The 13382-nt window shown below is 44.0% G+C and overlaps 1 protein-coding gene across 1 annotated transcript in view; it reads left to right on the forward strand.

Annotated features, from left to right (window-relative positions):
- CCDC157 (coiled-coil domain containing 157) overlaps positions 1-13382 on the forward strand; it is a 58031-nt gene that overhangs the window by 14233 nt on the left and 30416 nt on the right. Inside the window, exons 3-8 of the mRNA XM_040416705.1 lie at positions 302-464; positions 648-1284; positions 1378-1455; positions 5153-5340; positions 12640-12816; positions 12998-13160. Coding sequence (XP_040272639.1) covers positions 302-464; positions 648-1284; positions 1378-1455; positions 5153-5340; positions 12640-12816; positions 12998-13160 — 1406 coding nt within the window. The remainder of the gene's footprint in view (positions 1-301; positions 465-647; positions 1285-1377; positions 1456-5152; positions 5341-12639; positions 12817-12997; positions 13161-13382) is intronic.

Below are 13382 nucleotides of genomic sequence, written 5' to 3' on the forward strand. Positions count from 1 at the left end.
CGAAGTCGATTCGCTCATCCCTACTCACATTCATTGCTCTGATTACGCTGCTAGATTGATATCATGCTGGCAGCTCAAGGGGAGTGTCCTTTCTGCTGTAGCTCAGGGGACGTGTCCTCTCTGCTGCAGCTATTTTCTTATAACCGCTCAGGAGGCAGTTGAAGGATGAAACTGAGCATGTGCGGCCATCTCAGTGAATTGGACAAAAAAATAAGAAAAACAAACAGCAGGGAGCGATGAAAACCGTTGAATATTTTTCGTGGGGCTGGCTGCCATTTTAACACTGTCTTTCTATGTCCAGACTTTTGCTGCTTCTTCAGAGCTTTGATGTGTATGCAGAATTAATAAACAGTGATGGTGGCTTCATACAGCCTCGAGATCACGGACCCTCAATGTCAGTTGGACTTACAGTACGGAAGTATTGGAGCAACATGTTGAAGTTGGGGAAAATTTACCAAAAAGCTGTGAGTTTAAACGTTCACATCAGTGTTATATATCCTTGTCCAGTTAATAGTATACTTTTCATTATGAAATTGGACTGTATTCATTTGCATTTTGTAGTCCATTTGCCATTTTCAGGAAGAATTTTGATGAATATGCATAGATTTGAATTCTGTTGTCAGTTAACACTTGCTTTCTATCTCCAGAAATCTTGTTCACCTGAAATTTTCATTAAGACCAAAGAGCCCAAGACACCGCAGGAACGTCCTTGTTTGTCTTCACGCAAGGCCCATTCGGTCCTATCACGCACAGAAAGCCGTCATCCTACTGGTGTCCCTCAGGAAACTGACCTTTCCATTGCAAAGCATGTATGCACCGTTGGCTCACAGACTTTAGAGTCTGCTCTTGTTCCATGCGATGCGTGTGCCATTGCTCAGAGTAGTTTAAAAGAGGTTAGTGATGCCATTGTTAGTGTATGCAAAAGTCAGAACTTGCCATCTTCTCTTATAAAAATTCAAGAAGTCTTGCCACGTGAGGGAACCCTGTCTCCTTCAGAAATGAAGTACTGGGCCAGTGAAGAAAGCAAGGATCTAGTTCGAATCGGCAAACATCTGACCGAGCTCACACAGCTCATTCAGCCTCTGAGAAATCAGTGTCAGGCTGCTAAGATAGAGAATCAGCGTCTAGAACAAAACCTAGAAGACTACAAGCACCAGCTAAAGCTACAGAAAGAAGAGCTGCAGCAACAGGCAAATGACCATGAGAAGAAGCTACAAGAGAAAGGACAACGGAACCAGGATATGTTGGACAGGCTTGAGAGGGACAAAGATGAACTGAGGAAAGGTTAAAAAGTTATCTTACAAAGTTTTTTAATACATATTTATGTAGACCTCCCTGCTGATGGTGTGCATTAATGAATGACCATGCTTTATTTAGGGTCTGCAGTCCTAGAAGAAAGAGTTTCCATCCTGAAAGAAGAGTTGAAACTTCAGCACTGTACCATACGAGATCTGGGTAAGGTCCAGCTTAAAGATATTTTACATGTAAAAATAATAGTCAGTCTGGTCCTCCATATGGGGAAAGTACAGATTTCTATTCATTAAAATAATTACAATCCTTAATTTTTTCCAATCATTATGACTTCTACAGTTTTAAGAAGAGCTAGTAATATTAAAGGTAAAAACAACTTAAAGAGGACCCGTCACCACTCCTGACCTGCCTGTTTTAATACCTCTATACATCCCCCATGTAATAACAATTCTGGAGCATTTGTTCTTATGTCTCTATGTTGTGCCGTTCCTTTATTATTTCTACTAGAAGTTATGAATGAATTGCTAGCAGTCTGCAGTAAGGGTACAGATGCAAAAACTGAAAAATTGCTGTCTCAGGAAGGGGTTAAAGTCTAGCAAAACCCTTTCATTCTAGACACTCCGATCAAACATGTATTACTAGCAGTGTCTGACTGAGCTATACAGGGCCCACCTTCTATCTCCCATACAAATTGAATAAAAATAATATTGTACATAAATTAGCATATACATATAAATAATACAGTCATGTACTGTACAGATAGGACTCTGTTCATATCTGATTTATGGGCTCTATTTCACATATGTGCCTGACATAGATGTTGAACAGATGCCTCAGAAAGATACTGTACAGTAACATTTAACATATCCTTTTTACTGTATAGAGTTGTATGGAATATTGATGAATACCGGCCCAATGGAGGCCAAAAGCACGCTCTTTTGGCGTCTGTATCACTAATGTAACCCCATGGACACATTTACCCTGTATGTCAGCCACTTTCCTGGTGTGCACGCTAAATATGAATCCCAAACATGATATGGACCTTTCCTATATAAAAAAGTATACAGCATATGTTTACTCACACATAACATATAAATGACACACATACTGTACACATTCACATTACTTACACAAATACACGAATGACATACATTATACCAATACATACGCATTCCACCTACATGAGCTTTTATGACTCCTCCATCATAGGCATTAATATTTCCTCCACCTTTGCACCTAAATCAGCTTCCTCTCTTCTACAACATTTTGGAGTGTGTCTGTGGGAATTTTTGCCCATTCATCCAGAAGAACATTTGTGAGGTCAGACACTGATGTTGGATGAGAGGTCCTGGCTCACAATCTCCGGTTCTAGTTCATCCCAGTGAGATCAGGACTGTGCAGCCAGACAGGTTCTTCCATATTAAACTCCCCCGACCACTGGGGCACAGTCATGCTGGAACAGAAAAGGCCTTCCCCAAACTGTTCCCACAGAGTTGGAAGTGTCCAAAATGTCCTGGTATGGCTAGTTTCACACTAGAGCTAAAATCGTCTGAGGGACTGTTCCAGCAGAGGGACAGCCTGCCGGAGCTCATCGCATCTAGCATAACTGGAAACTACCGGAGCACCGCCAGGCCCCATTGACTGTAATAGGATCCAACCTGTTTCTGGCATTAGAGCCGAGATTTGTCCGGCTGGATCCTGGCGCTAATGCTGGAAACAGACCAGATCACCGCCGAGTCCTGTTGTAGTCAATGGGCTCCGATGGGAAAGGTAGTATCCGGCTATGCTGGATACAATTAACTCTGGCAGGCTGTCCCTCTACCGGAACAGCCTGCCAGACGATTTAGCACTAGGGTGAAACTAGCCTATGCTGAAGCATTAAGATTTCCCTTCACTGTAACTAGGAGGCCTAGGTCACCCCCCTGAAAAAGAAACCCCATAGTATTATCCCTCCTCCGCCAAACATTACAGTGGGCACAATGCCGTCAGGTAGGTAGAATTCTCCTGGCATTCGCCAAACCCAGACCACCAGATAGAGAAGTGTGATCCATCACTCCACAGAACATTTGCACTGCTCCACAGTCTGGTAGCAGCGTTCTTTATACCACTACATCGGACGCTTGGCATTGTACTTGGTGATGTAAGGCTTGCATGCAGCTGTCCAGCCATGGAGATCCTGAGGCACAGTCTTTGTGCTGATGTTCATGGCAGAGGAGGTTTGTACTCCGCAGTTATTGGGTTAGAAGAGCATTGGTGACTTATGGTGACCCCGCTCTGTAACTTTATGTGGTCTGACACTTCATGGCTGACTTTCGCTGGTTCTTAAATGCTATCGCTTTACAATATTACCATAGTTGATGGTGGAATATCAAGGAGGAAAGTTTCATGAACTGACTTGTTATAATGGTGGCATCCCATGACAGTACTACACTGGAATTCCACAAGCTCTTTAGAATGACTCATTCTTTTACAAGGACAGCAGACTACATGGCTACTTTACACGCCTGCAGCAATGGGACTGAATGAAATACCTAAGAGGTGTATATTTATTTTATGCACTTATATAGCACTACTATATTCCGCAGCGCTTTACAGACATTAGCATCCAACTGTCCCCAATGGGGCTCCCAATCTAAGGTCCCTATCAGTATGTCTTTGGAGTGTAGGATGAAAACCGGAATACCCGGAGGAAACCCGCGCAAACACGGGGAGAACATACAAACTCCATGCAGATGTTGTCCTTGGTCAGATACAAACCTAGGACCCCAGCGCTGCAAGGCACCAGTGCTAACCACTGAGCCACCGTGCTACCCACTAAGCATACACATTAGGCTACATGCACACGAACGTTGTTTGTTTCCGTGTCCGTTCCGTTTTTTTTTTTTTTTGCGGATAGGATTCGGACCCATTAATTTCAATGGGTCCGCAAAAAAATGCGGACAGCACACCGTGTGCTGTCCGCATCCGTATGTCTGTTCTGTAGCCTTGCAACAAAAAAAAATAGAACATGTCCTATTCTTGTCCGTTTTAGGCATTGTTACAATGGATCCGCAAAAAAAAACAACGGATAGCATACGGTTATGGGCATGTAGCCTTACACAGACATTTCCTGCGTATAGGTGGAGATACAGTAGGTCATAAATAGTCAAATACTGGCTCTCAAGGTACCCATTACCTATACATCAGTTTATTTCACTAGCAATTATAGTCTGAGATCTTCAGTGGAAAACAGTTAATTATACATGAAAGTAAAATTGCATTAAATACACAAAATATCTTCATTAAAACATACATTTTATTATACTACAGAGAGAAATCAAGAAGTAGCTCCTATATTATAAGGTAATACCATAAGCATGATAGTAGACCCAGTAATGTAATAAAGAACACGGTGGATGGACCTCTAGCCCCACTCACAGATTAGAAAGCATATGGTAAATACTGTACACTGGACATCACATGCGGGACAGGGATACAGTCCATTGGTTACTATAGGTAACACTGATACTTTGCACTAGAACAGGTTTTATACAGAAGGCCCATAGCTAAAAACACGGTACCAGTAAATTACTTGAATATTGTGGGAACTTGTGGAGAATGGATCAATGCATGAAAATCTGATTCATTGAGCAGACTTTTAGGTAGTGAGAAAAGTACAGGGCCTTTAGCCCCTAGAGATGTTGCAGTACTTGTTACAACATGTAGGTGGCGCTTGGTACTTTACTATTCATCATCCTTCCTGCAGAGAATACGGCTCTAGACTGCATTATGATCTATTGAACCAATGCTGTATTGAATGTGTCTGAATGTAAATGGCCAGAATGTTCCATACATCTTTCTGGAATATGTTCACATAATTAGCAGCTTGTGTCTTAGTGATGGAATTTGTTCATGTAATTAGAACTGGCAAGACAGAAACTTTTAGGAGAGATGCAGAGCATGGTGCGCAAGGAAGAAGTGTCTGTACTGGAGAAAAAAGTCAGTGACTTGACAGTCCATCTAGAAAATACATTACAGAGACGTCAGGAATCTGAGGAGGCCATATCTAAAGAGAGGGCTCGTGGAGAGAGCCTTCAGCACCACAAAGAGGTGAGCTATGAAGATACCAGTGCCTTCAGGCAGTAGAGTAAGGTCCACTTACATGAGGTGGGAATTCTTTAAGCAATGGAAACATTGAACCCCCTTCAGAAAGACCAGTAGTGGCAGGTTTTGTTTCCTTGTACAAGTCACTTTATGCCACTACCAACTGTGAAACAAACTCCTGCTTCCCACACAGGAATCTGCTTTGACCAGAGAAGCTAGACCTCTCCTAGACCAGACCTGGATCTCCAGGGCCAGGTGGCCACCCCAGTTAAATTTAAAAACGATACTTTATGTATTTACTCCTGAGGCGAGTTCCCTCCCTGCTTCAGTTTCCAAACTAATCAGTGACTATTCCTAAACCAGAATTCACTGAAACACAATGGGGGAGATTTATCAAAACTGGTGTAAAGGAAAACTGGCTTAGTTGCCCATAACAACCAATCAGATTCCACCTTTCATTTTACAGAGCCCCTTTGGAAAATGAAAGGTAGAATCTAATTGGTTGCTATGGGCAACCAAGCCAGTTCTACTTTACACCAGTTTTGATAAATCTCACCCAATGTCAAATAGTTTGCAAAGTATTGTATTCACTGAAAATCCATTTAATAGTAAATATTAAAATACAGAATACAAAATTACACCCAACAAGAAAGCACACATGTATGTGATGATACACGGGTCCAATAATAAGGCCCTTATTGTATATTTCATCGGTTTTAATGTCAGTGGGGGCCAAAAAAAACAACAGGTCAGGTAGTGTAGAGGGGAAGGACAGCAAGATATGAGCCTAGAGGTCTGTAATACACCCTAATACTCCCTATACTAGAGATACTCAACTGCCGAACCACGGATGCCAGCTGTCCAGACCAACGCATGTCCTAATTTTCTGTGAACACAGATACAGTGGAGTACAAGGGTCAGCTCCCTGCTTCACCATTCACTTGCCATCAGTGCTTCAGCGCAGGCAGGTACAATGCAGTGACTTCCTTGTACCATGGCACAGAGCAGACCTGGGGGCATGTGAGGGTATCAGTCTGTGTGGGAGGCACCTAAAGGGGTTATCCAGTTTCAAGAAAACCCCCCCCCCCCCCACATGTGCCAAGCCCCTCACCGGTAATATACTTACCCCGCTCCCGGCGCCGCTCCTGGTCCCCGCATCGCCTCTGCTACTTCTCCCTGCACACGGATAAAAACATTCAGTGTCAGGGGGGAGCAGCCAATGGCAGGCGGGGACGAGCCTTCCTATCATCCTCCGCAATGCTAGAAAGGCTCGTCCACGTCCCCGTCTGCCATTGGCTGCTCCCCCCGACACCGGATGTTTTCATCCGTGTGCAGGGAGAAGCGGGGAGCGGGGTAAGTATAATACTGGTGAGGGGCCCGGCACATTTGGGGGGGGGGGGGTTCTTGAAATTGGATAAACCCTTTAAGGGGGCACATAAGGGAGTATCATACCATGTGGGGGGCACCAAGGGATCATCCTGCTAGAAGGGTAGCACTTGACATCCTACTGTGAGGGGGCACCTGGAGGTGTCCTACTGTGTGGCGGCACTATGAGAGCATCATACTGTGGGGGGTGGCACTAAGGGTGCATCATTAATGTCTGTGGTGCACTAATGGGCTTCATTACTGTTTGAGAGGCAATAATCGAGCATCCTTACCATGTGCGGAGGCACTAATGGGGTACTGTTACTGTGTGGAGGGCAAAAGGGAATTGGGTGGGATTCTGCAGCGCACTACGTGCCACTGGTGTTGTCCCGCCTTACAGTTTTTCCACTCAAACCTTCACCCAAAAGCAGACCCCAGAGAAATAGCAGGGTTGTTGCCCCAAAATCTGGAATCTGGGTCCTGTTTGGCCATGCAGAGTCCCTACCATAGAGAAAAATATTCTTGTTGCTGCTATACAGGTGAAACTCGAAAATCGTGCAAAAGTTCATTTATTTCAATCAGTTATTGGGAGCCAAAACCAGGTGCGGGTCAAAAACACAGAACAGGTGGATATCTTTCCATTACACCTTATGTCTGAGTAGCCTCTACTCCTGGTTTTGGCTCAAAAAAACTGATGGAAATAACTGATGTGTGAACTGGGCCTTAGCTGTAAGCCATAATCATCCAAAGTATAACAAATAAAGGCTTGAAATATCTCGCTTTGCATGTAATGAGTCTATCTCATATGTAGTTTCACCTTATAAGTTGCATTACTGAAATAAATTAGCTTTGCACGATATCCAAATTTTTGGAGTTTCACCTGTAATTATCCATAAATCAAGAATCTACAGATACCAGCACTGCAAAAAGTAACTATGTCCAAGAAAACTGAAAAAAATGTTGAACCCTGGTCTATATAAACCTTGCCAGCTATTCATAGCCTATATCTGATAATGCACATATACTCCCAAGCCCTGACTCGTTTCTCTGCTTGCACGTTCATTAGGGGACGCTAGTCAAACCCAAGATGTCAATGAAGAGTAAGGCTACTTTCACACTTGTGGCAGAGTGATCCGGCAAGCAGTTCCGTCGCCGTCTGCATGCAAACGGACAGCATTTGTAGATCGATCCGGATGCAGATCAGTCTCACAAATGCATTTCAAGAACGGATCCATCTGTCTGTTTGTCATACAGACAAACGGATCCGTTTCTATTTTTTTTTTACATTTTTAAAGGTCTGCACATGCGCAGACTGGAAGGACGGATCCGGCATTGCAGTATTTTTAATGCCAGATCCGGCACTAATACATTTAAATATAAATTAATGCCGGATCCGGCATTCCGGCAAGTGTTCCGGAATTTTGGACGGAGATAAAACAGCAGCATGCTGCGGTATTATCTCCGTCCTGAAAAGTCAAAAAGACTGAACTGAAGACATCCTGATGCATCCTGAACGGATTGCTCTCCATTCAGAATGCATGGGGATAAAAGTGATCAGTTCTTTTCCAGTATTGAGCCCCTAGGACGGAACTCAGTGCCGAAAAGAAAAACTCTAGTGTAAAAGTACCCTTAGGAGTGCTGGGTGTAAAAACAGGCTTGTCAAGGAATAATTCACAAATACCACCTCCGTGAAGAAAAATGGACACACACAGTTTTTCATGGCTATTTTTCAACCATTTTACATAAATTATTCTGGCCATTTTTAACAGCTGTTTAAAACAGCCATTAAAAATGGATGATTTTTATTGGCTTAGGTTACTTTCACACTCACGTTAAGCTATTCTAGCAGAGGAACAGCCTGCCAGCTCCGTACTACTGTTTGCACACATGCGCTGCCAGCCCATTCACACAGCCCCATTCACTATAATGTGGACTGGCCGGACATCCGGCCGCAGCACCGCAAACATGGAGAAAGGCCGCCGGACAAAAACCACAGCGTGCAGTATACATAATGTCTTCCAGCTTTAATAATGTCCCCCTGCAGTAATAATGTCTCTGATAGTGGCCCGCAGCAGTAATAATGGATCCCAACAGAATCAATGTCCAGCACGCACAGGGACAGTGTTTCTTCACTTGGTGCAGAAGGACCTGCGCTCCCAGCGTGATGACGTCACCATGTGTTCCCAGCGATCACGACAGACAGCCTTTTTTTTCACTGTAAGGCCCCTTTCACACGAGTTTGACGGATTAGGTCCGGATGCGTTCAGGGTGCGTTCAGTGAAACTCGCACCATTTTGCAATCAAGTTCAGTCAGGCTACTTTCACACTAGCGTTCGGAGCGGATCCGTCTGATGTTTCATCAGACGGATCCGCTCCAATAATGCAGACGTTCGCATCCGTTCAGAACGGATGCGTCTGCATTAAAACTTAGAAAATTTTCTAAGTGTGAAAGTTGTCTGAGCGGATCCGTTCAGACTTTACATTGAAAGTCAATGGGGAACGGATCCGCTTGAAGATTGAGCCATATTGTGTCATCTTCAAGCGGATCCGTCCCCATTGACTTCCATTATGAGTCTGGACGGATCCGCTCGCCTTCGCACGGCCAGGCGGACACCCGAACGCTGCAAGCAGCGTTCAGGTGTCCGCTCACTGAGCGGAGCGGAGGCTGAACGCTGGCAGGCGGATGCATTCTCAGTGGATCCGCCTCCACTGAGAATGCATTAGGGCAGTACGGATGCGTTCGGGGCCGCTCGTGAGCCCCTTTAAACGGAGCGCACGAGCGGACACCCGAACGCTAGTGTGAAAGTAGCCTTATATGTTTTTCACGCACGTGATAAAAAACTGAAGGTTTACAAACAACATCTCTTAGCAACCATCAGTGAAAAACGCATTGCCTCCGCACTTGCTTCCAGAAGCAATGCGTTTTTCACTGAAGCCCCATTCACTTTTTTTCATGCATCAGTTCTGAGTTGCGTTAAAAATGCAAATGTTCTATATTCTGCGTTTTTCACGCAGCCCTGGCCCCATAGAAGTGAATAGGGCTTCAGTGAAAAACGCATTGCATCCGGAAGCAGGTGCGGAGGCAATGCATTTTTTACTGATGGTTGCTAAGAGATGTTGTTTGTAAACCTTCAGTTTTTTATCACGCGCGTTTAAAAAAAAGGCATCAAGACGCATTGCACTCGCGCTGAAAAAACTGAATGCAATTGCAGACAAAACTGACTGAACTTGCTTGCAAAATGGTGCGAGTTTCACTGAACGCATCCGGACCTAATCCGTCACGCTCGTGTGAAAGAGGCCTTAGGCCTTGTTCACACTTCAGTGTTTGGTCAGTGATTTCCATCAGTGATTTGTGAGCCAAAACCAGAAGTGGAGCCTCCACAGACATGAGGTAGAAGGGAAAGATCTGCTCCTGTTCTGTGTTTAGAGCAGCACCTGGTTTTGGCTCACAAATCACTGATGGAAATCACTGACCAAACACTGAAGTGTGAACGAGGCCTTATAGTGTATAGTCTTGATAGGTTAACACCTATTAACTTTTGTAGACTCATGCCAGAATGGTCAGTGTGGATGAACCAAGAACATTTTAAAGTCAGTTTTTGAGAGTGAAATAAATGCCAAAGTAATGGGAAACGTCTGCTGGTCAGGAAATCGGAATAATCTTGGGCTACTTTCACACTTGCAGCAGAGTGATACGGCAAGCAGTTCCGTCGCCAGAACTGCCTGCCGGATCCGGCAAAACGTATGCCAACCGATGGCATTAGTAAGACTGATCAGGATGCTGATCAATCAAAAAAATGCATTGAAATGCCGAATCTGTCTTTCCGGTGTCATCCGGCAAAACGGATCCGGCATTCCGGTGTTTTGAATGCCGGATCCGGCACTAATACATTCCTATGGAAAAAAAATGCCAGATCCGGCATTCAGGCAAGTCTTCAGTTTTTTTCGCCGGAGATAAAACCGTAGCATGCTGCGGTTTTCTCTTTTGCCTGATCAGTCAAAATGACTGAACGGAAGATATCCTGATGCACCCTGAACAGATTACTCTTCATTCAGAATGCATGGGGATATACTTGATCAGTTCTTTTCCGGCATTGAGCCCTTTTGACGGAACTCGGTGCCGGAAATGAAAAACTCTAGTGTGAAAGTACCCTTAAACATTGGAACATAGGGCATGTGCCATTCGTTCCCATTTGCACTTTTCATGACATTCCCTAAGTATATGTTGTTAGGACTCCATACAGTATATACTTAGGCCTCTTTCACACTTGCGTTGTCCGGATCCGGCGTGTACTCCACTTGCCGGAATTACACGCCGGATCCGGAAAAACGCAAGTGTACTGAAAGCATTTGAAGACGGATCCGTCTTCAAAATGCGTTCAGTGTTACTATGGCACTCAGGACGCTATTAAAGTCCTGGTTGCCATAGTAGGAGCGGGGGAGCGGTATACTTACAGTCCGTGCGGCTCCCGGGGCGCTCCAGAATGACGTCAGAGCGCCCCATGCACATGGATGACGTGTCCATGCGATCACGTGATCCATGCGCTTGGGGCGCCCTGACGTCACTCTGGAGCGCCCCGGGGAGCCGCACGGACGGTAAGTATACTGCTCCCCCGCTCCCCACTACACTTTGCCATGGCTGCCAGGACTTTAGCGTCCCGGCAGCCATGGTAACCATTCAGAAAAAGCTAAACGTCGGATGCGGCAATGCGCCGAAACGACGTTTAGCTTAAGGCCGGATCCGGATCAATGCATTTCAATGGGCATTAATTCCGGATCCAGCCTTGCGGCAAGTCTTCAGGATTTTTGGCCGGAGCAAAAAGCGCAGCATGCTGCGGTATTTTCTCCGGCCAAAAAACGTTCCGTTCCGGAACTGAAGACATCCTGATGCATCCTGAACGGATTTCTCTCCATTCAGAATGCATTAGGATAAAACTGATCAGGATTCTTCCGGCATAGAGCCCCGACGACGGAACTCTATGCCGGCAGAAAAGAACGCAAGTGTGAAAGAGCCCTAAACCGGTTACAGGCCATGGGGCACCCCCTTCTGATATAAGGAAAACATGGTAAAATAACTGCTTTCTAATATACGCTGTATTAGATACCATTACTGCCTGTCTGAGCACATTTCTATGCCAAAGATCTACAATTTAACACTGATCCTGATTGTGGCATTTTTTAGTATACATTCTAGTAATGGAAAAACTCTGCTCATGGCTGATGTCTATGCTTTTAAAAGGGCATGAACTTCAGGGAACTTTGGCAATGGTGAACTTTGTGAACAGAAATGCAGAGATTACAATTGTTTAGACAAAGTGCAAGTCCATATTCAGATGTGATGGAGATCTCACGATTTTTCTGTACAAATTCACCAAAAATAAGTGATTATTTACTGTACAAAGCGTAAAAATCAGGGTATGCCTATTTTGTTTCTGAAATGTCTTTACTACCCTTTAACTGTAAATCATATAGATTTTGCCATGGATTCACTGCAAAATGTGCTGAGCGAAGCATGCCGGGTAAAATAAATACACTATAGTATACATATTACTGTGCTGTATTATCTCACCCTAGTTCTGGATTCACAGCAACACTGCTCATTACTGTTGTATAATGTACTCCATGCTACGTCTGAGGGAGAGTCACTCTCTCTGTGCACTATGTATAGGAGACATCTGAAAAGCTTGAGCTGAGGGAAACTGAGAATTTGATATGAAGTTTGCAGAAGAGGAAACTGGGTAAGTCATATAATGGCCAGAAATAGTGGTACTCCTTACATACTCCCACAGAGAAGTATTCAGTTAAGTGCAGGTTACCTTTTGACATAATGATCTCTGTACCCTTCTAGATATTTTTTATGTTTTTTAAAAATAATTTTTTTCATTTTATTGGCATAATTTGTACATAATGTTATGAAACTAATTCTTCTTCTGGAACCAGTCCCTCCAGGCAAAGCAGAAATCACTGTTACAGCAGTTAGACAGATTATCACAAGAGTGTGAAAACTTGCACGGTATCCTGGGGGATGCAGATGAAGAAAGAGCCAAATTGGAAGATCAAATAGAGCAAATGAAGACACAGGAGGAAAATCTAAGGAGCCAAATGAAGGAACAGCAGGTGCTATTAATGACTGATTTCTTTTTGTACCAAAAGTAAATTTACTATACAGAGGTCTGAAGAGGAATATCATTCCAGCTCCACTCGATGCATGGCCATTTTACTTATTTGTGTGATCAAAAGACAAATATGCAGTGATCTGCTGCTCTTATTCTCTATTCATCCATCTTCCCACATGTAGGACACGACAAAGACTCTTCAGCAGGAGAAGGTGACACTAGAGATGTCCGTTGCAGCGGTGACCAGCCAGCTAACAGAATTACAAGGGTGCCTACAGGAACAGAAGGAAACCGAGAGATTGCTGGTGTGCTACCCAGACTTACACCCTCTCCCAGAATTTGCGAGTAAGTCAAGAGAATTGTCTTTTATCACAACAGATCTACGTTTCAGACTATAGATTCGATTTAGATTGGCTTGTTATGTAGGCTTTTAGATATTATACAATATCTTTACCAAAAGTGTATGTTGATTTAAAGGGGTTATCCAACAAAAAGTATTCCTATTCAATGAATAGGAAATATTACTGCAACATACAGGCATTAAAAATATTGTTTGGTTTTCTATGT

The sequence above is a fragment of the Bufo bufo genome, chromosome 2 (genome assembly GCF_905171765.1).
Source record: "Bufo bufo chromosome 2, aBufBuf1.1, whole genome shotgun sequence".
Classification (NCBI taxonomy): domain Eukaryota; kingdom Metazoa; phylum Chordata; class Amphibia; order Anura; family Bufonidae; genus Bufo; species Bufo bufo.